This window comes from Ranitomeya variabilis, chromosome 8 (assembly GCF_051348905.1).
Source record: "Ranitomeya variabilis isolate aRanVar5 chromosome 8, aRanVar5.hap1, whole genome shotgun sequence".
Taxonomy (NCBI): domain Eukaryota; kingdom Metazoa; phylum Chordata; class Amphibia; order Anura; family Dendrobatidae; genus Ranitomeya; species Ranitomeya variabilis.
Window position 1 is genome coordinate 188,260,470 of NC_135239.1, and position 26,269 is coordinate 188,286,738.

At 43.4% G+C, this 26,269-nt stretch overlaps 1 protein-coding gene across 3 annotated transcripts in view; it reads right to left on the reverse strand.

Moving 5' to 3' along the window:
- ERC2 (ELKS/RAB6-interacting/CAST family member 2) overlaps positions 1-26,269 on the reverse strand; it is a 1,115,226-nt gene that overhangs the window by 808,808 nt on the left and 280,149 nt on the right. For all 3 annotated transcript variants that reach the window (XM_077278496.1, XM_077278495.1, XM_077278494.1), the window contains exon 7: positions 8,656-8,823. In XM_077278496.1, the coding sequence (XP_077134611.1) occupies positions 8,656-8,823 (168 nt within the window). The remainder of the gene's footprint in view (positions 1-8,655; positions 8,824-26,269) is intronic.

Below are 26,269 nucleotides of genomic sequence, written 5' to 3' on the forward strand. Positions count from 1 at the left end.
CAGTATCCTTTACCGCTGTTGTCTGACTTGTTTGCCCGGATTAAGGGTGCCAAGTGGTTCACCAAGATAGACCTTCGTGGTGCGTACAACCTTGTGCGCATTAAGCAAGGTGATGAATGGAAAACCGCATTCAATACGCCCGAAGGTCATTTTGAGTACTTGGTGATGCCTTTTGGGCTCTCCAATGCGCCTTCAGTTTTTCAGTCCTTTATGCATGACATTTTCCGGAAGTATCTGGATAAATTTTTGATTGTTTATCTGGATGATATTTTGGTTTTTTCTGATAATTGGGATTCGCATGTGGAGCAGGTCAGGTTGGTCTTTAAAATTTTGCGTGAAAATTCTTTGTTTGTCAAGGGCTCAAAGTGTCTCTTTGGTGTACAGAAGGTTCCCTTTTTGGGATTCATTTTTTCCCCTTCTGCTGTGGAGATGGACCCAGTCAAGGTCCGAGCTATTCTTGATTGGACTCAGCCCTCGTCAGTTAAGAGTCTTCAGAAGTTCTTGGGCTTCGCTAACTTCTACCGTCGTTTTATCGCTAACTTTTCTAGCATTGTGAAACCTTTGACGGATATGACCAAGAAGGGCTCCGATGTAGCTAACTGGGCTCCTGCTGCCGTGGAAGCTTTCCAGGAGTTGAAACGCCGGTTTACTTCGGCGCCTGTTTTGTGCCAGCCTGACGTCTCACTTCCCTTTCAGGTTGAGGTGGATGCTTCGGAGATTGGGGCAGGGGCCGTTTTGTCGCAGAGAGGTCCTGGTTGCTCTGTTATGAAACCTTGTGCCTTTTTCTCTAGGAAGTTTTCGCCTGCCGAGCGAAATTATGATGTGGGCAATCGGGAGTTGTTGGCCATGAAATGGGCATTTGAGGAGTGGCGTCATTGGCTCGAGGGTGCTAAGCATCGTGTGGTGGTCTTGACTGATCACAAAAATCTGATGTATCTCGAGTCTGCTAAACGCCTTAATCCGAGACAGGCCCGCTGGTCATTGTTTTTCTCCCGCTTTGATTTTGTTGTCTCGTATTTACCAGGTTCAAAGAATGTGAAGGCCGATGCTCTTTCTAGGAGCTTTGTGCCTGATGCTCCTGGAGTCGCTGATCCTGTTGGTATTCTTAAAGATGGAGTTATCTTGTCAGCTATTTCTCCGGATCTGCGACGTGTGTTGCAGAGATTTCAGGCTGATAGGCCTGAGTCTTGTCCACCTGACAGACTGTTTGTCCCGGATAAGTGGACCAGCAGAGTCATTTCCGAGGTTCATTCCTCGGTGTTGGCAGGTCACCCGGGAATTTTTGGCACCAGAGATCTGGTGGCCAGGTCCTTTTGGTGGCCTTCCTTGTCAAGGGATGTGCGGTCATTTGTGCAGTCCTGTGGGACTTGTGCTCGAGCTAAGCCTTGCTGTTCTCGTGCCAGCGGTTTGCTCTTGCCCTTGCCTGTCCCGAAGAGACCTTGGACACATATCTCCATGGATTTCATTTCTGATCTTCCGCTATCTCAGGGCATGTCCGTTATCTGGGTGATATGTGATCGCTTCTCCAAGATGGTCCATTTGGTTCCTTTGCCTAAGCTGCCTTCCTCTTCCGATCTGGTTCCTGTGTTTTTCCAGAACGTGGTTCGTTTGCACGGCATCCCTGAGAATATTGTGTCAGACAGAGGATCCCAGTTCGTTTCCAGGTTCTGGCGATCCTTTTGTAGTAGGATGGGCATTGATTTGTCGTTTTCGTCTGCTTTCCATCCTCAGACTAATGGACAGACGGAGCGAACCAATCAGACTTTGGAGGCTTATTTGAGGTGTTTTGTCTCTGCTGATCAGGACGATTGGGTGACATTCTTGGCGTTGGCTGAGTTTGCCCTTAATAATCGGGCTAGTTCCGCCACCTTGGTTTCGCCTTTTTTCTGCAACTCTGGTTTCCATCCTCGCTTTTCTTCGGGTCATGTGGAGCCTTCTGACTGTCCTGGGGTGGATTCTGTGGTGGATAGGTTGCAGCAGATCTGGAATCATGTGGTGGACAACTTGAAGTTGTCACAGGAGAAGGCTCAGCGCTTTGCCAACCGCCGCCGCGGTGTGGGTCCCCGACTACGCGTTGGGGATTTGGTATGGCTTTCTTCCCGCTTTGTTCCTATGAAGGTCTCCTCTCCCAAATTTAAACCTCGTTTTATTGGGCCTTACAAGATATTGGAAATCCTTAATCCTGTGTCTTTTCGTCTGGATCTTCCTGTGTCGTTTGCTATTCACAATGTATTTCATAGGTCCTTGTTGCGGCGGTACATTGTGCCTGTAGTTCCTTCTGCTGAGCCTCCTGCTCCGGTGTTGGTTGAGGGCGAGTTGGAGTACGTGGTGGAGAAGATCTTGGATTCTCGCCTCTCCAGGCGGAGGCTTCAGTACCTGGTCAAGTGGAAGGGCTATGGTCAGGAGGATAATTCCTGGGTGGTCGCCTCTGATGTTCATGCGGCCGATTTAGTTCGTGCCTTTTATGCCGCTCATCCTGATCGCCCTGGTGGTCGTGGTGAGGGTTCGGTGACCCCTCACTAAGAGGGGGGTACTGTTGTGAATTTGCTTTTTGCTCCCTCTAGTGGTTACTAGTTTTTTGACTCTGGTTTTTCTGTCATTCCTTTTATCCGCACCTGGGTCGTTAGTTAGGGGTGTTGCTATATAAGCTCCCTGGACCTTCAGTTCAATGCCTGGCAACGTAGTTATCAGAGCTAGTCTGCTGTGCTCTTGTCTACTGATCCTGGTTCCAGTTATATCAGCTAAGTCTGCCTTTTGCTTTTTGCTATTTGTTTTGTTTTTGTATTTTTGTCCAGCTTGTTCCAAATCTATATCCTGACCTTTGCTGGAAGCTCTAGGGGGGCTGGTGTTCTCCCCCCGGACCGGTAGACGGTTCGGGGGTTCTTGAATTTCCAGTGTGGATTTTGATAGGGTTTTTGTTGACCATATAAGTTACCTTTCTTTATTCTGCTATCAGTAAGCGGGCCTCTCTGTGCTAAACCTGGTTCATTTCTGTGTTTGTCATTTCCTCTTACCTCACCGTCATTATTTGTGGGGGGCTTCTATCCAGCTTTGGGGTCCCCTTCTCTGGAGGCAAGAAAGGTCTTTGTTTTCCTCTACTAGGGGTAGCTAGATTCTCCGGCTGGCGCGTGTCATCTAGAATCAACGTAGGAATGATCCCCGGCTACTTCTAGTGTTGGCGTTAGGAGTAGATATATGGTCAACCCAGTTACCACTGCCCTATGAGCTGGATTTTTGTATTCTGCAGACTTCCACGTTCCTCTGAGACCCTCGCCATTGGGGTCATAACAACGGCTGCCATGTTCTGTCTGTTGAAGCCTACACTAGGCCCTGACATGTGCACAAAACAGGAGCAAACTCACGGTGATGTTGGGGACTCAGATCCAGTCCCGGGGGGCCCCCAACAGTCCAGTATGGTGGTGCGCATGGCTCTCTTCCGGCTCCGCAAAACGTGGTCTTCTCCTTGCTTCTGGATTCGGGAGGTGCTCCTGGAAACTGTAAATCACTTTCTCGGTATCTTCGTGGCTTCTCAAACTAGCACAGGACAGCCACCCTTGCTACGCCTGAAGAGTCTGTCCAATTTCATGAGTCCACTCCGTCCCAGGCTGTGGGTCCTCTTTTGCAGCTATAAGCACAAAGTTCTCTCTGCAGCAGCTTCAGCTATACACTCCCAGGCTCCACCCCTCCCCTCAGCACAGTCCAGTTCATTCACACAGTCTATTGCAGGGGGGAGCAGAACAATCCATCGTACTAGACAAGGAGGTGCTACCTCTTAAAGTGGCAGCGTGTTCCTTACTGTTTATAACAGCACTTAGTACTTAATGATGGTCGTCCTCGGCCATCACAACATCAAGCTCACAGTGTAATGAAGGAACGTGCAATGCGGAAACAGCACCTATAGAGGCAACAAAGTTGGAAAAACAGAGTAAACGGTTCTACGTATCGGACTGGTGGAACCCCTGCAGTAGACCTCTGAGATCTTGGCTGTCAGGCAAGGCTTCACTATCATCCAGAGGAACACTTGCTGCAGGAGTCATAGAGGGCTCGTCGGGTCTTGTCGTCGCGTGGGGGTAGTGGTACATCCATGGGATTAGAGTCTCTGTACGGCTGAGGACCCCCTACTGTGTCAGGGACAGTCCACCACTCATCATCGATTTCACCATCAGGCATGAAAGATTCAGGAAGTGGAGTAGCGCCTTCAGGCGGAAATGACACAGAACAGACCTCAGACCGGCAGGGCCGCATCATATTTCTGTGAAGTACTCTAGGGGCGGACGCCCCACTCTCAATCTACTCCTTGTAGACCAGGCCATCAGCATACACTCGCTCGATTACTCTGTAAGGCTGTACTTCCCATCTCTCACTTAGTTTTCCCTTGGGGCATTTCTCTCTGACTAACACTCGGTCTCCGGGTTGAAGCGGTATCTCTTGAGTCGGTTTACGGCCCGTATGCTCTTTTTCCTGCAGCTGCTGACCCGCCAACCGCCATATCGTTTGTAATCATTGCCGATGCTCTTTCACCGATGAAGTGACAGTTCGCTCCATCAGCTCCTCAGGCTGTTCCAAATTCAGCTCAATGATCTCCCGTCCCGCTCTTCCAAACAGCAGTAGATACGGGGTATAACCCGTGGTGTAATGGGCACGATTGTTGTAGGTCCAGACCAACTCTGGCAGGTAGTCTGGCCAACATGCCTTCTTATCCTCCTCCAACATCCTCAGCATTTGAAGTAGGGTTCAGTTGAAGCGTTCACATGCTGCATTGCCTTGAGGATGGTAAGTGGTGGTTCGGGACCGCTCGATGCCATACATGCGATACAGTTCTTCCATCACCTTGCCTTGGAAACATGTGCCTTGGTCGGAGTGAATGCGCTTTGGGCACCCATACACACGTATGAAATCTTGACAGATGGCTCGCGCCGCTGACCCCACAGTCTGATCTCTAGTCGGGGTGACTACTGCGAACTTGGAGAAATGATCTGTCATCACCAAACAGTACTGTAGCCCCGGAGCCGAGTGTCCCACGAAGAGATAGTCGATCATCAAGACCTCTAGCGGTTCCTTAGTTTGTATGGTCTGGATGGGTGCCCTCTGTTCAGTACTCTTAATGAGGTCACATACTCGACATTGCCGGCAAACCACTTTCACCACAGACTCCAACCGGGGGGCAATACACATACCGCTGTAACCATTGGTAGGTCTTTGTGGGTCCAAAGTGTGCTCCAAATTCGTGGGCTTCTTTAGCTACTTCTTGAGCCATTCTTCCTGGGATGACCACCTGCCACCTTACTTCCATATCTTTTGGCTGTTGTCTCTTTTGATATAGCACTGATTTTCGTACTTCCAGTCTATCCCACTGGTGCAAGACACTCTTCATTTCAGCGTCGAGATCATTACTCTTGTAAATATATGTAAAAGGGGTGCACCCCTATACTGATAATGATACAGGGTGCAAAACCTAGTCTGTAGGGCAAACTAGATACAGCAAAAAAGAGAGAAAAGACTAGACTAATGATGGTATGCACACCCGAAAATTATTTAAAAAAAAAATCAGAAAACTTTTATTATTACACCTCAAAAAAGACAGACACAGATAAAACCATTTAAAAGGGCCTAAGATATAGGACCGATAAGCGACACCCCTATATATCGCAAATATAGTATAGTACAACCAAAGAAACGTTGTAATTCTAAACAAATATGCATAATATAATAGGCTGCACAGATATACATAACAAAATGTCTCTTGCTCATAGGTTAAATAAGTCAAGTCTCCTAGTGTTGAACCAAAACAAGAAGAATATCATGACACACAATGTGCTGCAAACATATACACACATAATTGAAACCCTATAAAATAAGCATGTCTATAATGAGTAACAGTGTTATCTAAGCATGCTCAATACCTGCAAAGCCCAAATACCAATATTCATATCTCAATGTTAGGCTTGAATGTAGGAACAGACCCCACAATGATATATACGGCTATACATTAAATAACAGTATTGTCTGAGCATGCTAGGTACCTGGAAAGCCTAAGTCCCAATATGCACATTACAATATTTAGGCTAACATATGAGCATAAACCCCACAAAGATGTATGTCCAAATACCTATGTGGACCTGGTCCAACAAAAATAGGCAGCAACTGATGACAAATAACGTGCAACTGCGCCTGGAGAAAACAAGGTGGAGAAAAATAAGCCCAATCTAGGCAGATAAATACCACTCGAGCTGCGGGGGAGTGCAGCGGATTGAGGCGCCCAGGAGAGACAAGAGACAAGAATAAGGGGTGAGGCAAGAGCCCCACACGTATCGCTACAGCCGCAGCTTCGTCAGACTTCCCCTGATGATAATTTGTCATACCAAAGTCACTAAAATATAATGTGTATGACTCTGAAAAAGTTCCATTGTTTCCAAATTCCAATCTTTATGCTTCTGAAGACAACTTGTCATTTTCTTGCTAAAGTCTTTCACAGCTATTTCACAGCTCAGAAGGCTTTTTGGAACATGTGCAGGGCTACATTATTTTAATACGATTACATTGGCTCTTCTATCACACCAAGCAACATTTTATGGTCTTTTTTTCTACATTTAGTATAAATATAAAGTGCTGAAATTTAAGGCCACTAGGGGAAAAAAATAATCATAAATCGATCTACCCTATGTGATAAATTTGTTATAAAAACAGAAGGAAGGGTACTTTTATGTGATGAAATACATGGATGGATTCCTGTACATAATTCTCTCATCTATGCTTTCAATTTTATATATGAGCTCAGGTTTAGCATTAGCATTTCTATAGCATACAGTACATGATCTATGCGTCGTAACAAGTCCAAAGTCATAAAAAAAAATCATCTTCATTCCTGGAGGTGATCACAATGCCAAAATCCTTATAAAAAATATATATCTGCTCTCGGAAATAAAGTCCATTGTTAAGACTGAAAAGAGCGATGAGGGATGATTTATGGGCAACGGAGGAAAACGCAGGGAACATTTTGCTTGTGATTAATCTGCTAATGATTTCAAAGCCAAAATAACTAAGATGAACCCTTAAAAGGTTAAACAACCCAAACTTTCGAGATTGCCTCTTTGGGAAACTTTTGCAGTAATTAAACATGTGCTGAAGCAGCGAGGTTTGGCGGGACCGATCTTCTCCTTTTGTTGGCTCCGTCGCTCCCGGACTATTTTTATTATGTTGCATTATGGATGAAACGCATTGGGAATATGTTCAGGCTCCGAAATGGCATTACCACATTCTGCTGTAATGAACCATTAAACGGCTCAGCTGGAGCGCGCAACAAAAGCAGCAATTATTTTTCTCAATGTTCTTGAAAGGGAAGATGCCTGGCGCTGTAAATCAATACTGCAAGACGTTCAGCGCCAGCTCTGACAAGCAGCGAGATATATAAATTAAAGGCAACTATTTCAATTATTGCTCATATTGGAAAAGGAAGTCATTATCCTCCTATCTTCTGTATTCCATGATTGCACATCAATCTATCCCCAAGGAGGAGGACGGATATAAAAATGAGTGAATTAATGTTATTGTCTATTGTCGTCTAGATCAGCCAGGCCTAGAAATTTGCTAAAGGTAGAATTTGTCTGCTGCAATGTACTCAGCCTTGTCATATCAATTATACTTCGAAAGTAAGTGCATACTTCATAGTTTTACTTCCTTAGGAACCGTAAAATGCAATCAATTTTTTTTATCCCCGTTAGGAAGACTTGTCATTTGCTCCAAAAATTGAGCTAAATACCTTCTAAAAATCCCTTAGGTCCCCTGATTTTGCAGCTCTTTTCTGGTTTGCTCTGTGTCGCTCCATTGAAGAGATATTCACATTTGTTCTTTTTAGAGGTAGTATGTGAAATCTCTGCTTACAGACCAACTGGGTTTTTCTTCATAGTCTTTTCTGGGGGAAAGGGGGGTACTTTTATCCCCTCCTTCCAAGACACTGACAATCACAACTCTACAGAGTCTGAGACTGATAGACTAGCTGCCAAGCTGTGACTGGCAGCATCTGGAAGGGAGGAATGAAAGCGCGCGCCCCCCGAGAAGACTCTGACGAACGCCCAGTTGGACTGCAAAGCAGAGATTTCACAAGGTATACTTTCAAAGCAACAAATGTGAATATCTTTGCAATGGAGCGATGTGGCGAACAGTGAAAAAAAAGCGCAGAATCGCGGGGAGCTCAGAGATATTAACAAGCTAGTTAACTCAACTTTTCTGAGCAAGTGAAAGGTCCTCTTAAAGGACGTAGAAATATTTAGTGTTTGCAATTTTGTTTTTTCTTCCCCTTCTTGCAAGAGCCTACACTTTTTTCCGTCAACATAGTTTTATGAGGGCTTGACCCACAACTATCGGTGTATGGAGAATTGTTATTCCCTTTACAAAGTGGAATGCCACTCCAAACTAACGAGGATAAAATTTCCCTGTTCTGTTAATCAGGTCCCAGCAGTCGGTCTCCCACCAATCACCTATCCGGTGATACAAGATCTTTTATTTTCACCAGACAGCCCCTTTAATGAGTTTTTAGTACTTTATCTTATTCATTAAATTAATAGCAATTTCCTAATACATGAAGCCTTATGATATCAACAGTGGGAATTTTTTAAGTAGTCGGGGATTGCGATGAACGCCGTATTGGAGCATTACCTTTTTCTGAAGGACGTTTATTTTTCTTTCTTTGACTTCAAGCATGTCCTTCATGTCTCTGATCTCTCCGGCCAATGTGCCCTTCTCTTCCGTGAGGTCCTGAAGCTGCTTGGTCTTTTTGTTTAGAAATGATTCCTTCTCTTCCAATCTCAGCCGTAATGCATCCACCTGGCACAGAAAATATACATGTTACCGAATATTTCTAAATTCTGACATTTTACTATAGTATACTACAAAATACAGAAAATTATTGCTAAAATAATAAAAAGGAAGAATATCTGATGCCATCATATAAAAACTATATATTCTAAAAAAAAAAAGACAAAACAATGTTATTACTGAAACAGCTCCAACACTGCTCCCGAATATTTTTAATAGATAAAATCTAATAATTAAAACCTATTCTTTTTTTTTTACTACCTCTTATTTTCTGATTATATTTTTTTGTAATTCCATTTTCAGTGCATGATGAGGATATTGGCTCTAAATAACATCCCCTAGCTTGGTTTTAGCTGTCAAATGGACCATAGGAGACAAACTAAACTAGAGATGTTCATTGGCGTCTGTGTGGGAAATTTTTGCCCATGCTCCGTGCCCCATGCAGAGACCATTGTGCAGAGAGACTAAAAAGGTAAAATGTAGTCATCCTCTATTTTTTGACATTTTTTTTCTGCCCCATCTGACAATAGCAGTAACATTGTCTCTTATTAGGTTTCTTGCTGTAGTTTTGATAAAATCACTGCTTAATGCAGCAGCTCTGCTTGTCCTCTCATCGATAAACTCATGCTATATATTCTTAGATAGGCCGGAGTCACACTTGCGAGTGCAATGCGAGAAACTTGCACGAGTCTCTCGCATCAATACCCGGCACTGCCGCCGGCACTCGGGACCGGAGCTTGCGGCTGCAATAGAAATACATGCGGCTGAACGCTCCGGTCCCGAGTGCCGGCGGCTGTGCCGGGTATTGATGCGAGAGACTCATGCAAGTTTCTCGCATTGCACTCGCAACTGTGGCCCCGGCTAAACTCTTGAGGTCTGGCTATCTTCGTCCCCCAGCACACATACAGTATAAATAATTTTTTGAAATTGGAGTCTTCAATAATCAGCAGCGAGAACAAGTCCACAAATCCTTCCTGGTTTCCATTGCAAGAGAAAAACAAAAAGCAAAGTGCTGTCCAATTATTTTCACGGACCCACAGACTTTCATTGTAGATTTGTTCTGACACACGGATCAATATCAGACATGTCTCCGAGATTTTGTACGGGTCACTCAGTCTGCAAAAACTCACAGACATGTGAACATCTCTATAGACCTTCATAGGTACGAGTGCTATCCGTGAAAAACGTGTACAGCATTCGTACGTGAAGAAATGACATGTGAATAAGCCTTTAACCTGTAAAGAAAACTTGTCACTCAATTCATGCTACCAAAACCGTAGACAGCATGAATCAGAATCTGGCCACACCATTGCAGCCAGTTATGTTCTGTTCTGCAAAGCTATGGCATTTCAGAGAAAACAGTTTCATGAGCCAGCCAGGAGCTAGAAGGAGAGACCCAACGTGTCCACTGGATGGCTTCTCCCACCCTGCCTAGTCTGGTTTATCATTAGGTTTATCCAATACACTGTATGTACATAGGGAGAGATCTGTTAAAGGGAACCAGTCACCCCCAAAATCGAAGGTGAGCTAAGCCCACCAGCATCAGGGTTTTATGTACAGCATTCTATAATGCTGTAGATAAGCCCCTGATGTATCCTGAAAGATGAGAAAAAGAGGTTAGATTATACTCACCCAGGGGCAGTCCCAATGCGGTCTGGTCCGATAGGCGTCGCGGTCCGGTCCGGGGCCCCCCATCTTCTTACGATGACATCCTCTTCTTGTAGTCATGCTGCAGCTCTGGCGCAGGTGTACTTTGTCTGCCCTGTTGAGGGCAGAGAAAAGTACTGCAGTGCGCAGGTGCCGGGAAAGGTCAGAGAGGCCCGGCGCCTGCGCACTACAGTACTTTGCTCTGCCCTCAACAGGGCAGACAAAGTACGCCTGCGCCGGAGCCACAGGGTGAATACAAGAAGAGGACATCATCATAAGAAGATGGGAGGCCCCGGACTGGACCACGACGCCCATGGTACCGAGATCGCCCCTGGGTGAGTATAATCTAACCTCTTTATCTCATCTTTCGGGATACATCGGGGGCTTATCTACAGCATTAGAGAATGCTGTACATAAGCCCCTGATGCTGGGGGGCTTAGCTCACCTTCGATTTTGGGGGTGACAGGTTCCCTTTAATCACCTGGACGGGAGTGGAAAGAAGCCAACCAGAGGATACGTTAAGTCTCTCCCTATGGTTACTAGCTGGCTTTTCAAACTATGTGGAGTTTCAGAAAAACACATACCTGGCTGCAATTGTCCAACCAGGCTCTGATTTATGCTGCCCGTGGTGTGGGCAGCATTAAGTGAGGGACAGGTTCCCCCTAAATAAGGCTGTAAACCATGTCAGCGCTAATATATATATATATATATAGGATGGAAACAAAGCGTTAAAGAGTTCTGAAGTGGCCAGCAATGAGTCTACATCTAAATCCCAAAGAATACCTATGGAGAGATCTTAAAATTGCTGTTGAGAGAAGTCGCCTTCACATATGAGAGACCTGGAGCAGTTTTCAAAAGAAGAGTGCTCCAAAATTCCAGTTGAGAAGTGTAAGAAGTTAGTGGATGGCTCTAGGAAGCGATTGATTGCATTTATTTATTCTAAAGGGTGTGCAACCAAATACTAAGTTGAGGGTGCCAACAATTTTGTCCGGTTCATTTTTAGAGTTTTGCGTGAAATTATGTCCAATTTCCCTTTTTTCATCTGTTTTTTTTTTATGTTGTTCACACACAAAGGAAATAAACGTGTGTAAGTATAAGAAAACGTGTAATTGTAATAATGTTCTGGGAGAAATATTTCATTTTCTTGAACACTTTCAAGGGTGCTAATAATTTCATCCAGGACTGTATGTATGTATATATTTTATGTTATTGAGCATTTGACAGACCTTTCCGTAGCAAACCTACCATTAGAAATCACGACAATAGGTGCCCATTCTTCAGATTATTAAATCCTTCGTAATTACACATTTACAATTCTGTTTCTTATAATTTCGAAATGCAGGATAAAGTTTCATCAACAGAAGGAAGAAAAAAAGACTGCACCCTCAACAAGCAGCGATATATTAGACTTGCTGGCTTTTATTCAGGTGTTTTGCTTGGATTGAAAAAATTTTAAAAGGCAGGCGTTTTACACTGGTGGTGCCCAGAATGGAGAAGGCTTTTGCAGCGTATTGGATGGCGAGCTGACGTCCGCTCCGATTACTTACCAGCATTTATATAGAGAGAAGAATTCTGATGCTTGTTGTTTCAGCGATCCTTGTAAACTTGCCATGGAAGCGAATTCAATGGCATGGAGGAAACCATGACTGCCATATTGACTTTCCAGGATGATTTTTTATTTTTTTTCCCCCTTCTCTCACGTGAGCATGAAAACCGCTGGAGCAAAATTTATAGCGGCATTCATAAAACGTAGCAGTGGACTCATTTAGGAAATCTACGTAGGCTGTTGGATTTGAGACCGTATAAACATTTTATATTAAAAATGGCTCATTAATTTTCTTTAATGGAGAAAGGGAGGAAAAATAAGAAAAAAAAATATATATATAGCGTATGGCACTAGAAAATACGAAAGTACAGAGACCTGGCTTACTCCGCTCTTTCAGGTACATGCATGAAATATGTGCTTTCTCTGTACACAAGAATACTCTCTCTCCGACTTTTCACTCAACACCACATAATTTTGGAAGCCTGCGCCTCTTTCCCCGAGATCTGGCAGCTCAGCTGGTCATAAAAGTTGGCAATCAACTGCAGAAAACAGTAAAATTAGATCTAAGTACCCTCTTTCCCCTTTAGTTTCTAACAAGGACCCGTGGATTGGGTTTTTGTTTTTTTTAACATTCCTCTGCTTGTTTTCCCTTACGAAATATTTACCGCGTTGGGAGCGCAAGGGGTTAATTTGCATACTGTACAGTCTCCGTTTCCTCCGATCTCGCGAATGAGCTATTCCAGAGTGACAGCTGGTGAAAAGTGACAGAAATGGCCAAATTTACTGTAAATCTTGATTAATCTTAATAATCCCCAAGCCATAACCAACTGCTTATGCTCCGCTCCAAAAGTGACTTGTGTTACCGAGTTTCCTAACTTGATACAGTATGTGATACTTCACACATGACTTATAGGAAAAGGAGGAAATGTGTTCTTAATGCAGCTTACCGCTATCCACAAATAGGATACCGGGCACAGAGCGCTTTCTGTTTTCGAGACAAAGCAGCCGGTATGACAAAACACAATTTACCAGCAATAAAAGACCTCATTAAAACGTTACACATAATAGATAAGGATAACATGCCAACTGCTTAAGAATGGTTCCCGCTCACAACAAAGACAAAAATGCATGCACATTTTTTGCACAATTATTTACGTCTTTTTTTTTGTAATAAATATTTTGCTATATGCATCAAAATTAAAATGGTTTTCCAGGATTTAAAAAAGTCATCCTAAGAGAAGCAAATGTGACAAATAAAAATAACCGTTATCCACCTATTAACCCCTTCCCGACATGTGCCACATGTCGGGTCTCCCTCTTTGATGTGAGCATGTGGCATGTGCCCCTAACAGCCGCAGGTGGAATCACGATCCATCTGCGGCTGTTAACCTGTTAAATGCCGCTGTCAATCTATGACAGCGGCATTTCACATGATCGCACCGAAAGCGCGTCACTAATCCCGCCTGTGTCACATGACCGCGGGTCGCTGATGGGTTGGCATGACAACCCGGGGTCTGCAGAAGACCCCTGTGGTTGTCATAGCTGGACAGTTATGAGCACCACTCAGCGGCCGGCGTTCATAACAAGTGAGCATTTCTTCTACATAGAACAGGGCTACACAAGCAATCAGATAATTGCAGCGTCAAGTCTCCCATGGACACTATTGAAGCAAGTGTAAAGTTAAAAAAAAAGTTTTTTAAAAATATTACATTAAAAAATTAAAAAGTTTAAATCTCCCCCCATTCCGAATAAAACAATAATAACAATACACATATTTGGTATCGCCGCTTTCATAATCGCCCGATCTATCAATATATAAAAAGAAGTAATCCGATTGGTAAACAACGTAATGATTAAAAAAATAGAAATGCCAGAATCACATTTTTTGGGGGTCACAGCAACTTTGCATTAAAACGCAATAACAGGTGATTAACGCATTGTACGCTAATATGATATCAATAAAAATGTCTGCCCTCACCCGGCTCCAGATCCTGAAAAATGGAGACACTACGGGCCTTGGAAAATGACGCAATTTTTTCTATTTTTAAACAAACTTTGGATTTTTTTTCACCACTTAAACAAAAAAGAACCTATGCATAAGTGGTACCTATGAACTCGTAATGACCTGGAGAATCATAATGGTGGGACAGTTTTAGCATTTGGTGAACATAGGAAAAACAAATACAAAAAACATTGTGGAATTGCACTTTTTTTGCAGTTTCACCACTGTTGGAATTTTTATCCTCACACAGGCAAAGAAATCAAACCGTAGATGTCCAGAAATTATGTGTAATACTGAGAAATTACACAGGGAAAATGTATTCAACTCATGAATAAAGAGCAAAAAGCCATGGAAAGTCATGACACCAGCTGATATCTATCAGTAATTAGAAAGCAATCCTGCCACATAGTGAAAAATAATATCAGCAGGTTCACCTGATGGCCTATAAAAAGATCTCATTACCAAGGTGCCACACAAGAAACATCTCATGATGGGTAAAAACCAGTGAGCTGAAGACCTTCGCAACCTTAGTGTTGCAAAAAATACTGATGGACTTGGTTTCTGAAGAATTTCTAAGCTACTGAAGGTTCCAGTGAGCACTGTTGGGACCATAACCAAGGAGTGGAAAGAACATCATTTCACTATAAACCATGCAAGACCTGGTGCTCCCCGCGATATTTCAGACAGACAATTGAAAATAATTATTAGAAAAATGTATCAGAAGAGTTGCCAAAGAGCCAAGGACTTCCTGTGGAGAGCTACAGAAAGACCTGCAATCAGCAGATACAATTGTTTCATAGAAAGCTATAAGTAATACACTCATCCTCCATGGCCTGTATGCACGCTCACCGCACAACACTCCATTGCTGAACAAAACACATGTTCAAGCACATTTAAAACTTGCTTTACGACATTTAGATATGCCTGTGAAATACTGGGAGAATGTTGAACTCTTTTGATGCTATAAATCCCACCATGTTTTAAGAACAAAAGGCACTACATATGACATCACCTAAAAAACACCATACTAACAGTAAAGTTTGGAGGTGGGAACATCATGGTGTGGGGCTGTTATTCAGTATACGGCACTGGCAAGCTTCATAAATGAAGGAAGGTTGAATGGACAAATGTACCGAGACATTCTTGATAAAAATCTGCTGCCATCTATCAGGTTGATGAAGGTGAAACCAGGGTGGACATGTCAGCAAGACAATGATCCAAAACACATAGTCAAGGAAACTCAATTAGTTTCAGGGAAAGAAAATAAAGCTGCTAGAACAGCCGAGCCAATCACCGGACCTGAATCCAGTGGAAAATGTATGGAAGAACCTAAAGCTCAGAGTTCATAAAAAGAGCCCACGGGACCTTTAGGATGTGAAGAGTGTTTATGTGGAAGAATGGGCCAAAATCACCCATGAGCAATGCCTGCGACTAGTTTCTCCATACAGGGGGCATCTTGAAGCTGTCATTACAAACAAAGACTTTAGTATGAAGTGTTAAATAAATTTCAGTAAGTGTGTTCAATACTTTTTCCCATAATCATCAATAAATGTCCATAAATTAGGTTATTTGTATGGATTGGATGGGTTGTTAACGACATCTGCTGAGAATTTAATGTCAATAGCACCTTCAGAAATATATCTAGAAAATTGGCAACGTGTTCAATAATTATTTCAAGAAAAAAAAAACGCAGCATGCACCAGTTCGATCCAATCACCGGATCGCACTCGGCCATGCATGTCAATGAGTCCGTGGAAACTGTTGTGAATTAGACCTTTTGGCTCCCTCTTGTGGTTACTAGTGATATCACTCTGGGATTGTCTTTCCTCAGTTTGGCACCCACCTGGGTCGTTAGTCCAGGGGTGTTGCTATATAAACTTCCTGGATCCTTAGTCCAGTGCCTGGCATCGTTGTAATCAGATCCTTTCTGCTTGCTCCTGTCTGCTGATCCTGGTTCGTGCAAAATTAAGCTAAGTCCTGCTTCTTTGTTTTTTGGTTATTTGCTTTGCTCTTATTTTTGTCCAGCTTGTACTAAATGTGATTCCTGACTTTGCTGGAAGCTCTAGGGGGCTGGTGTTCTCCCCCCGGGCCGTTAGACGGTTCGGGGGTTCTTGAATATCCAGCGTGGATATTTTGATAGGGTTTTTGCTGACCATATAAGTCATCTTACTATATTCTGCTATTAGCTAGTGGGCCTCTCTTTGCTAAATACCTAGCTCATTCTTACGTTTGTCATTTCCTCTTACCTCACCGTTATTATTTGTTGGGGGCTTGTATCCAACTTTTGGGGTCTTTTCTCTGGAGGCAAGAAAGGTCTTTCTTTTCCCTTCTAGGGTTAGTTAGTTCTCCGGCTGGCGCGAGATGTCTAGAACCAACGTAGGCACGTTCCCCGGCTGCTGCTATTTGTGGTGCTAGGATTAGATATATGGTCAGCTCAGTTACCACTGCCCTATGAGCTGGTTTTTTGTGTTTGCAGACTTAGTAATTATTTCTGAGACCCTCTGCCATTGGGGTCATAACAGTATGCCAGGCCAACATTGAATGTTTAATGCATTGCAGAAGTGGGATAATAAGAAAGGAAATTCTGAGGTTTTTTTTATTTTCCTCTCTTCCTCCCCTTTACCTCTGAGTGGCTTGTGCTTGCTGCAGACATGAATGTCCAGACCTTGATTACAAGTGTAGACCAGCTTGCTGCTCGTGTGCAGGGCATACAAGATTTTGTTACCAGTAGTCCAATGTCTGAACCTAAAATACCTATTCCTGAACTGTTTTCTGGAGACCGATTTAAGTTTAGGAATTTCAGGAATAATTGTAAATTGTTTCTATCTCTGAGACCCCGTTCATCTGGAGATTCAGCTCAGCAAGTTAAAATTGTTATCTCTTTTTTACGGGGCGACCCTCAGGATTGGGCTTTCTCGCTAGCGCCAGGAGATCCGGCATTGGCAAATATTGATGCGTTTTTTCTGGCGCTCGGATTGCTTTACGAGGAACCCAATCTTGAAGTTCAGGCAGAAAAAGCCTTGCTGGCTATTTCTCAGGGCCAGGATGAAGCTGAAGTGTATTGCCAAAAATTTCGGAAATGGTCCGTGCTTACTCAGTGGAATGAGTGTGCTCTGGCCGCAAATTTCAGAAATGGCCTTTCTGAAGCCATTAAGAATGTGATGGTGGGTTTCCCCATTCCTACAAGTCTGAATGATTCCATGGCGCTGGCTATTCAAATTGACCGGCGTTTGCGGGAGCGCAAAACCGCTAATCCTCTGGTGGTGTTGTCTGAACAAACACCTGATTTAATGCAATGTGATAGAATTCAGACTAGAAATGAGCGGAAAAATCATAGACGTCAGAATGGGTTGTGTTTTTACTGTGGTGATTCTACACATGTTATATCAGCATGCTCTAAACGCCTAACAAGGGTTGTTAGTCCTGTCGCCATTGGTAATTTGCAACCTAAATTTATTTTGTCTGTGACTTTAATTTGCTCATTGTCTTCTTACCCTGTTATGGCGTTTGTGGATTCAGGTGCTGCCCTGAGTCTTATGGATCTGTCATTTGCCAAGCGCTGTGGTTTTGTTCTTGAACCGTTGGTAAATCCTATTCCTCTTAGAGGTATTGATGCTACGCCATTGGCGGAAAATAAACCGCAGTTTTGGACGCAGGTAACCATGTGCATGACTCCTGAACATCGGGAGGTGATTCGTTTTCTTGTTCTGCATAAAATGCATGATTTGGTCGTTTTGGGTCTGCCATGGTTACAGACCCACAATCCAGTCTTGGATTGGAAGGCAATGTCTGTGTCAAGTTGGGGCTGTCAGGGAATTCATGCTGATTCCCCGCCGGTGTCTATTGCTTCCTCTACTCCTTCGGAAGTTCCTGAGTATTTGTCTGATTATCAGGATGTATTCAGCGAGTCCAGGTCCAGTGCTCTGCCTCCTCATAGGGACTGTGACTGCGCCATAGATTTGATTCCAGGTAGTAAATTTCCTAAGGGAAGACTATTTAATCTGTCTGTACCTGAGCATGCCGCAATGCATTCGTATATCAAGGAGTCTCTGGAGAAGGGGCATATCCGTCCATCCTCTTCCCCTCTTGGTGCGGGATTCTTTTTTGTGGCCAAGAAGGACGGATCTTTGAGACCTTGTATTGACTATCGGCTTCTGAATAAAATCACTGTTAAATTTCAGTATCCTTTGCCTCTGTTGTCGGACTTGTTTGCCCGGATTAAAGGTGCCAAATGGTTCACCAAGATAGATCTTCGTGGTGCGTACAACCTTGTGCGCATTAAGCAAGGAGATGAATGGAAGACAGCATTTAATACGCCCGAAGGTCATTTTGAGTACTTGGTGATGCCTTTTGGGCTCTCTAATGCTCCCTCAGTGTTTCAGGCCTTTATGCATGATATTTTCCGGAAGAATCTGGTAAATTTATGATTGTTTATCTGGATGATATTCTGGTTTTCTCTGAAGATTGGGACTCACATGTGGAGCAGGTCAGGATGGTGTTTCAGGTTTTGCATGAGAATGCTTTGTTTGTCAAGGGCTCAAAGTGTCTCTTTGGAGTAAAGAAGGTTCCCTTTTTGGGGTTTATTTTTTCCCCTTCTGCTGTGGAGATGGACCCAGTCAAGGTCCGAGCTATTCATGATTGGACTCAACCCACGTCAGTTAAGAGTCTTCAGAAGTTCTTGGGTTTTGCTAACTTCTACCGTCGTTTTATCGCTAATTTTTCTAGCGTTGTTAAACCTTTGACGGATATGACCAAGAAAGGTTCTGATGTTGCTAACTGGGCTCCTGCAGCCGTGGAGGCGTTCCAAGAGTTGAAGCGCCGGTTTACTTCGGCGCCTGTTTTGTGCCAGCCTGATGTCTCACTTCCCTTTCAGGACGAAGTGGATGCTTCTGAGATTGGGGCAGGGGCCGTTTTGTCGCAGAGAGGCCGTGGTTGCTCGGTACTGAGACCATGTGCTTTCTTCACTAGGATGTTTTCGCCTGCTGAGCGGAATTATGATGTTGGCAATCGGGAGTTGCTGGCCATGAAGTGGTCATTTGAGGAGTGGCGTCATTGGCTCGAGGGTGCTAAGCATCGTGTGGTGGTCTTGACTGATCACAAAAATTTGATGTATCTCGAGTCTGCTAAACGCCTGAATCCTAGACAGGCCCGCTGGTCATTGTTTTTCTCCCGTTTTGACTTTGTGGTCTCGTATTTACCAGGTTCAAAGAATGTGAAGGCTGATGCTCTTTCAAGGAGCTTTGTGCCTGACTCTCCTGGAGTCGCAGAACCAGTTGGTATTCTTAAAGAGGGAGTTATCTTGTCGGCCATTTCTCCTGATTTGCGACGTGTGTTGCAGAGATTTCAGGCTGGTAGACCTGACTCTTGTCCACCTGACAGACTGTTTGTTCCTGATAAGTGGACCAGCAGAGTCATTTCCGAGGTTCATTCCTCGGTGTTGGCAGGGCATCCGGGAATTTTTGGCACCAGAGATCTGGTGGCTAGGTCCTTTTGGTGGCCTTCCTTGTCACGGGATGTGCGGTCATTTGTGCAGTCCTGTGGGACTTGTGCTCGAGCTAAGCCTTGCTGTTCTCGTGCCAGCGGGTTGCTCTTGCCCTTGCCTGTCCCGAAGAGGCCTTGGACACACATTTCCATGGATTTCATTTCAGATCTCCCGGTGTCTCAGGGCATGTCTGTCATCTGGGTGGTATGTGATCGCTTTTCTAAAATGGTCCATTTGGTGCCTTTGCCTAAGCTGCCTTCCTCTTCCGATCTGGTTCCTGTGTTCTTTCAGAATGTGGTTCGTTTACACGGCATTCCTGAGAATATTGTGTCTGACAGAGGATCCCAGTTTGTTTCCAGGTTCTGGCGATCCTTTTGTGCTAGGATGGGCATTGATTTGTCGTTTTCGTCTGCCTTTCATCCTCAGACTAATGGACAAACGGAGCGAACTAATCAGACTCTGGAGGCTTATTTGAGGTGTTTTGTTTCGGCAGATCAGGATGATTGGGTGACCTTCTTGCCGTTGGCTGAGTTTGCCCTTAATAATCGGGCTAGTTCCGCTACTTTGGTTTCGCCATTTTTCTGCAACTCTGGTTTCCATCCTCGTTTTTCCTCGGGACATGTGGAGCCTTCTGACTGTCCTGGGGTAGATTCTGTGGTGGATAGGTTGCAGCAGATCTGGAATCATGTGGTGGACAACTTGAAGTTGTCACAGGAGAAGGCTCAGCGTTTTGCCAACCGCCGCCGCGGTGTGGGTCCCCGACTTCGTGTTGGGGATTTGGTATGGCTGTCTTCTCGATTTGTTCCTATGAAGGTCTCCTCTCCTAAATTTAAGCCTCGCTTCATCGGTCCTTACAAGATATTGGAAATCCTTAATCCTGTGTCCTTTCGCTTGGATCTTCTGGTGTCGTTTGCCATTCACAACATGTTCCATAGGTCTTTGTTGCGGCGGTACGTTGTACCTGTGGTTCCTTCTGTTGAGCCTCCTGCTCCGGTGTTGGTTGAGGGCGAGTTGGAGTACGTGGTGGAGAAGATCTTGGATTCTCGTCTCTCCAGACGGAGGCTTCAGTATCTGGTCAAGTGGAAGGGCTATGGTCAGGAGGATAATTCCTGGGTGGTTGCTTCTGATGTGCATGCGGCCGATTTAGTTCGTGCCTTTCACGCTGCTCATCCTGATTGCCCTGGTGGTCTTGGTGAGGGTTCGGTGACCCCTCCTTAAGGGGGGGTACTGTTGTGAATTAGACCTTTTGGCTCCCTCTTGTGGTTACTAGTGATATCACTCTGGGATTGTCTTTCCTCAGTTTGGCACCCACCTGGGTCGTTAGTCCAGGGGTGTTGCTATATAAACTTCCTGGATCCTTAGTCCAGTGCCTGGCATCGTTGTAATCAGATCCTTTCTGCTTGCTCCTGTCTGCTGGTCCTGGTTCGTGCAAAATTAAGCTAAGTCCTGCTTCTTTGTTTTTTGGTTATTTGCTTTGCTCTTATTTTTGTCCAGCTTGTACTAAATGTGATTCCTGACTTTGCTGGAAGCTCTAGGGGGCTGGTGTTCTCCCCCCGGGCCGTTAGACGGTTCGGGGGTTCTTGAATATCCAGCGTGGATATTTTGATAGGGTTTTTGCTGACCATATAAGTCATCTTACTATATTCTGCTATTAGCTAGTGGGCCTCTCTTTGCTAAATACCTAGCTCATTCTTACGTTTGTCTTTTCCACTTACCTCACCGTTATTATTTGTTGGGGGCTTGTATCCAACTTTTGGGGTCTTTTCTCTGGAGGCAAGAAAGGTCTTTCTTTTCCCTTCAAGGGTTAGTTAGTTCTCCGGCTGGCGCGAGACGTCTAGAACCAACGTAGGCACGTTCCCCGGCTGCTGCTATTTGTGGTGCTAGGATTAGATATATGGTCAGCTCAGTTACCACTGCCCTATGAGCTGGTTTTTTGTGTTTGCAGACTTAGTAATTATTTCTGAGACCCTCTGCCATTGGGGTCATAACAGGAAACTATCAGACTGAACTTGGAAGACATCTGAGTACAGTCCGATTTTCACGGACTGATAGACTGGAGAAGATGGAGACTTTTTTTCTCCATCTTCTTATCTAAGAGCATCGTATCACATTGTCATCATAATTTGATTAAATTTTGATTAGACTGTAATTATAATAATCAACCAAATTCTCTCAGATGAGAGAAAATACGCTGATGTGACCTTAGCCTTAGATATGGATATCACATAGTGCTTGTAAAAAAACAACACTTTTGCAATTTACTGTTTATAAAATGTTAAACCATCCTTGAGATATGACCACTATTTAAAAAAATGTTTTAAGCTCGTTGTCTAGGACATCGACCACTACAGCTGTCTAGCTTGTAAGCACTGCGCTGAAGCTGGGCGAGATTAGGAGGTAGCAGCATGCTTCCGTGATCCTGGCCAGCTTCAAAAGAGCTTATAACAACTGAGCATGTTCTGCTATCTAAGAGCAGTGGTCGGTCTCCAAGGCAACGAGCCGCAAACAAAAGAAAAGTGTTAGTATCTCAAGAACGGTTGAAAATGTTAACAAGCAATAAATTGCAAAAGCGTTTGCATTTATCCATCCAACAATATCCATGGATGAAGACGGGAAAACCACTTTAATAACTGTAATGTCTGTGCAGAAGGCCAATAAGCTGAAGCCTACAAGGCTTTGTGACCTGTTAAAACGTTCTGGCCACTTTAAAACTGTAAAAAGCTATTTCATAAAGCCGTCTTTTATATTTCAACTTTGGCTACCTTAACCGCTAAAAGTTAGAGGCTTAGGTGGACAACTCTGAAATTCACGATTTACTGTAGTCTAAATCCAGCAAATTTCTAAAAACTCATGGGAAATGTAACTCATGTGCTAATACTTAAAAGTTTTTTGTTAATAAAACTTCCAACACTGAGATTACCTCACTAAACTTACCTCAGGAACTTTTATGGTCACCATAAAATTATAGCTGTCATAATATTTTTGACTTACTGCTCAAGGAAGTCAGACATTCCAGCGTAACTTCTACTCAGCAACGGGATAGTGATAAATTATAAAAACGTGAAATAAAAGTTGAGGTGCCAGGACTGCGAGCTTTTGTATTTCACTAGATTCTGAAAAAGCAAATCCAGTCATTGTAGCCCCTACGCCTTCCAAAGACCAAATTACTGAGCAACGTTGATGAACTGCCACCTGGAATCAAGTTCTCTTACGTTCAAGAAAACCAAAATGACTGCCAAACGCCAAGTTCCTCCAACAGTTGCCCACAACAAATCCAAAACACTGGAAGTTGCTCCAACAACTTTGCAAAACAGAATAGGTCCAGATCTGACACCTATGAAACCAGAAATTAAAAGGAAAAAATATCTCAGGAGCTTTGCGGTAGGTAGCAAACATGGACCAACTATACAGAGCCAATAGATCTTGTCTGGAGGACATGTAATGAACGTTTAAAGAATAACTGTTACGTTAATTTTTGTTTTCCTACATCAATAGTACACACGAAAATAACCAACTTGGTGATATATCATATCAGAGAAATCTACTTTTTCCTCCTGGACATACTCAACTTAGGAGTAAAATCTGTGGTCAGTGAAGACAGATTTCCACATTACTGACATAGATGACAGTTGGTGCTTATAAAATTCTATAGAGAAGGGAGGAGCTAGAGGCAGACACAGAGGTTCTGCTGCAAGTTCTCCTAAAGTGGCAGCTACAGTTCTCCGTAGAACTTTATGAGCACCAACTGTCATCTCTTATCCCAGTAGTGGAAAGTCTGAATTTACTGAAGACCCATTTTACCCATGAAGTGATAATTTTGAGAACCATCAGTCCAGTAAGAGAAACTGTTGTTATTCTTTAATCTTTCATAGTCAATGAGTTGTCAACTGAGGATAATCCCATTTTTTCCAAAAAGTAAGCACCAATATATGGTGTATCTGCGATAAAAATTACAGACCTGTCCATTCTTTGTAGATGGGAAAATGAGCAAAATTGGCAGTGTGTGTGCGCGCGTGTATGTGCGTGTGTGTGTATGTGCGTGTGTATGTATGCGCGCGTGTGTGTATGCGTGTGTGTATATGTATATATATATATATATATATATATATATATACACATATATATATATATATATATATATATATAATCAGAATCTAATAAATGTGGTATGACGTAAGAAGTAAGATAAAAAAATAAATAAAGGATGGCAGCATGAATCAATGACAGGCTCCGTTTCACAGAAACAAATTTTAAAAATGGTGACCAAAATGACTAGTCACGGAGGTATGTCCCCGCAGGCTTCTTCCCACCCCATTCAGCTAGATTGACAGCTCATTCTTGGGCAGGGAGAAGTCTGCGGGAACATACCTCCATGACTAGTCATTTCACTCACCCCATCCCTGGTCGCTGTTTTAAAGTTTTCCCTGAAATACTGCAACACTACACAGAGCAATATACCCATTTGCGATTACGGAGTCGATTTTTGATTCATGATGGCCGTGATTTTGAATAATTCATCTCACAGATTCCTTTAAATAGCACAATACAAGACTAGATTTCTTTAAACAAATTGAGAAGGAGAGGCCATCAGGGGCGGGTGACTAAGTCTCATGATTTTAGAAGAATGAGTCATAAAAAATAAAAAAAAGTTAAGAATTATGCCCTGGTGGTTTCAATGTGCTCAAATCTGAAATAGATCATAAATATGTGATAGTAATGGCTGGAAGGATTTAAAGATTTCCAGAAATTTCCAAGAGCAAATCATCACTTCTAAGAATACAGAAAGAGATGAACCACGAGCCGCAGGAAGTGTTCCCCTCCATATGATGATTGTTAATGGCCGGTCTTGGCTGGTGTCTGGTAAACACACTCTCGGCACATGCTGTAATTTGGCTTAAAATGGGACCTTAATGCTTCCAGGATTTTCTTAACAGCAGGCGTGGATGTGTTTCTTATTGAAGTAGTTAGTGTATTTTACGAGTGTTGATATTTCGGACAGAAAATATACTACATGAGTGATATGAGATCAGCTGTGCCCGTAGCTTAATAGGTATTCAAATAAAATGACTAAAAGCCATTGTCCTGACACTCAGCCTCATAAAAAAGCCCGGCACGCACCCACAAATAACAGCCACATTTTACTAACACATCTTAGTAATATATCTGGTCAAACCTAAAAAAAAAAAAAGGTTAAGGTTTAAAGGGTTAGTAAGGACATTCAAGAGCCATGCTGTCCAAGAATTTACATAGAAGGGTCAATAAGCGGACGCCATGGACAGGACTAGTCGCTTGCTCTTCCATCAGCAGCTATTTTTAAGAAGATGAGAGCCGTGTAGTTTATGAAGAAGACATCCCTGACAAAAGCAGGAGGAGAACCTGTAATACTTATATATTAGTAAGTACCACCAAAACATGTCCCCACCACATCTATTGAATTAGAGTGGGCTACCCATTTAATACTTGATTCGAAACACAAAAGGGAATGTATCTCTCAGTAGAATAATACAAGATTCTCCATCTCTAGTCAACAAGAGCCTGTGATCTTTGAGCGTTAGACTGATGGTTTACCGCTCATGTTTTAGGTCAGTATTTGCCCTGCCCAGGTGCAGGGGTTGCAATCGCACCCAGGCACTGGAGAGTAGAGGTGACCCAAAGGTCCCTTTGTCTCATATGAAAAGACTATTACTATTATAAACCTGTGTTAGTTGGAAGCCCCAGTGGAGCCCACAAGGATCAAGTTGCGCCACTGCCCCGCACAGACTAAAAGCATTATGACCTTGCTATAAAAGCTAATATAAAAGGTAATAGTGACAATCTAGATCAATGTTGCATTACCATGGTTTAATATATGCGCATCTTATCAAAAACATGACTTGTAGCCAATGAAAACCCAAAAGTCATTATCTCAGTAAATTAGAATACTTTATAACACCAGCTTGAAAAATGATTTTAAAATCTGAAATGTTGGCCTACTGAAATGTATATTCAGTAAATGCACTCAATTCTTGGTCGGGCTCCTTTTGCATCAATTACTGCATCAATGCGGTGTGGCATGGAGGAAATCAGCCTGTGGCACTGCTGAGGTATTATGGAAGCCCAGGTTGCTTTTATAGCAGCCTTCAGCTTGTCTGCATTGTTGGGTCTGGTGTCTCTCATCTTCCTCTTGACAATACCTCATAGATTCTCTATGGGATTAAGGTCAGGAGAGTTTGCTGGCCAATCAAGCACAGTGATACTGTTGTTTGCACACCAGGTATTGGTACTTTTGGCAGTGTGGACAGGTGCCTAGTAGTGATGAGCGAGTATACTAGTTGCTTGGGTGATCTCCGAGTATTTGTAAGTGCTCGGAGATTTAGTTTTCGTTGCCTCAGCTGCCTGATTTACAGCTGATAGACAGCTTGAATACATGTGGGGGGAATCCCTGGCAACCAGGCAACCTCCACATGTACTCAGACTAGCTAGCAGCCGTAAATCATGCAGCTGCGTCAACAAAAACTAAATCTCCGAGCACTCTGGTGGTCTCCGAGCAGGTACAAATACTCGGAGACCACCCTTGCTCATCACTAGTGCCTAGTCCTGCTGGAGAATTAAATTTCCATCTCCAAGAAGCTTATCGGCAGAGGGAAGCATGTAGAGCTCTAACATTTCCTGGTAGACGACGACGCTCACTTTGGTCATGATAAAACACAATGGATTTACACAAGCAGATGACATGGCTAACCAAACCATCAATGATTGTGGAAACTTCACACTAGACCTCAAGCAGCTTGGAATGTGG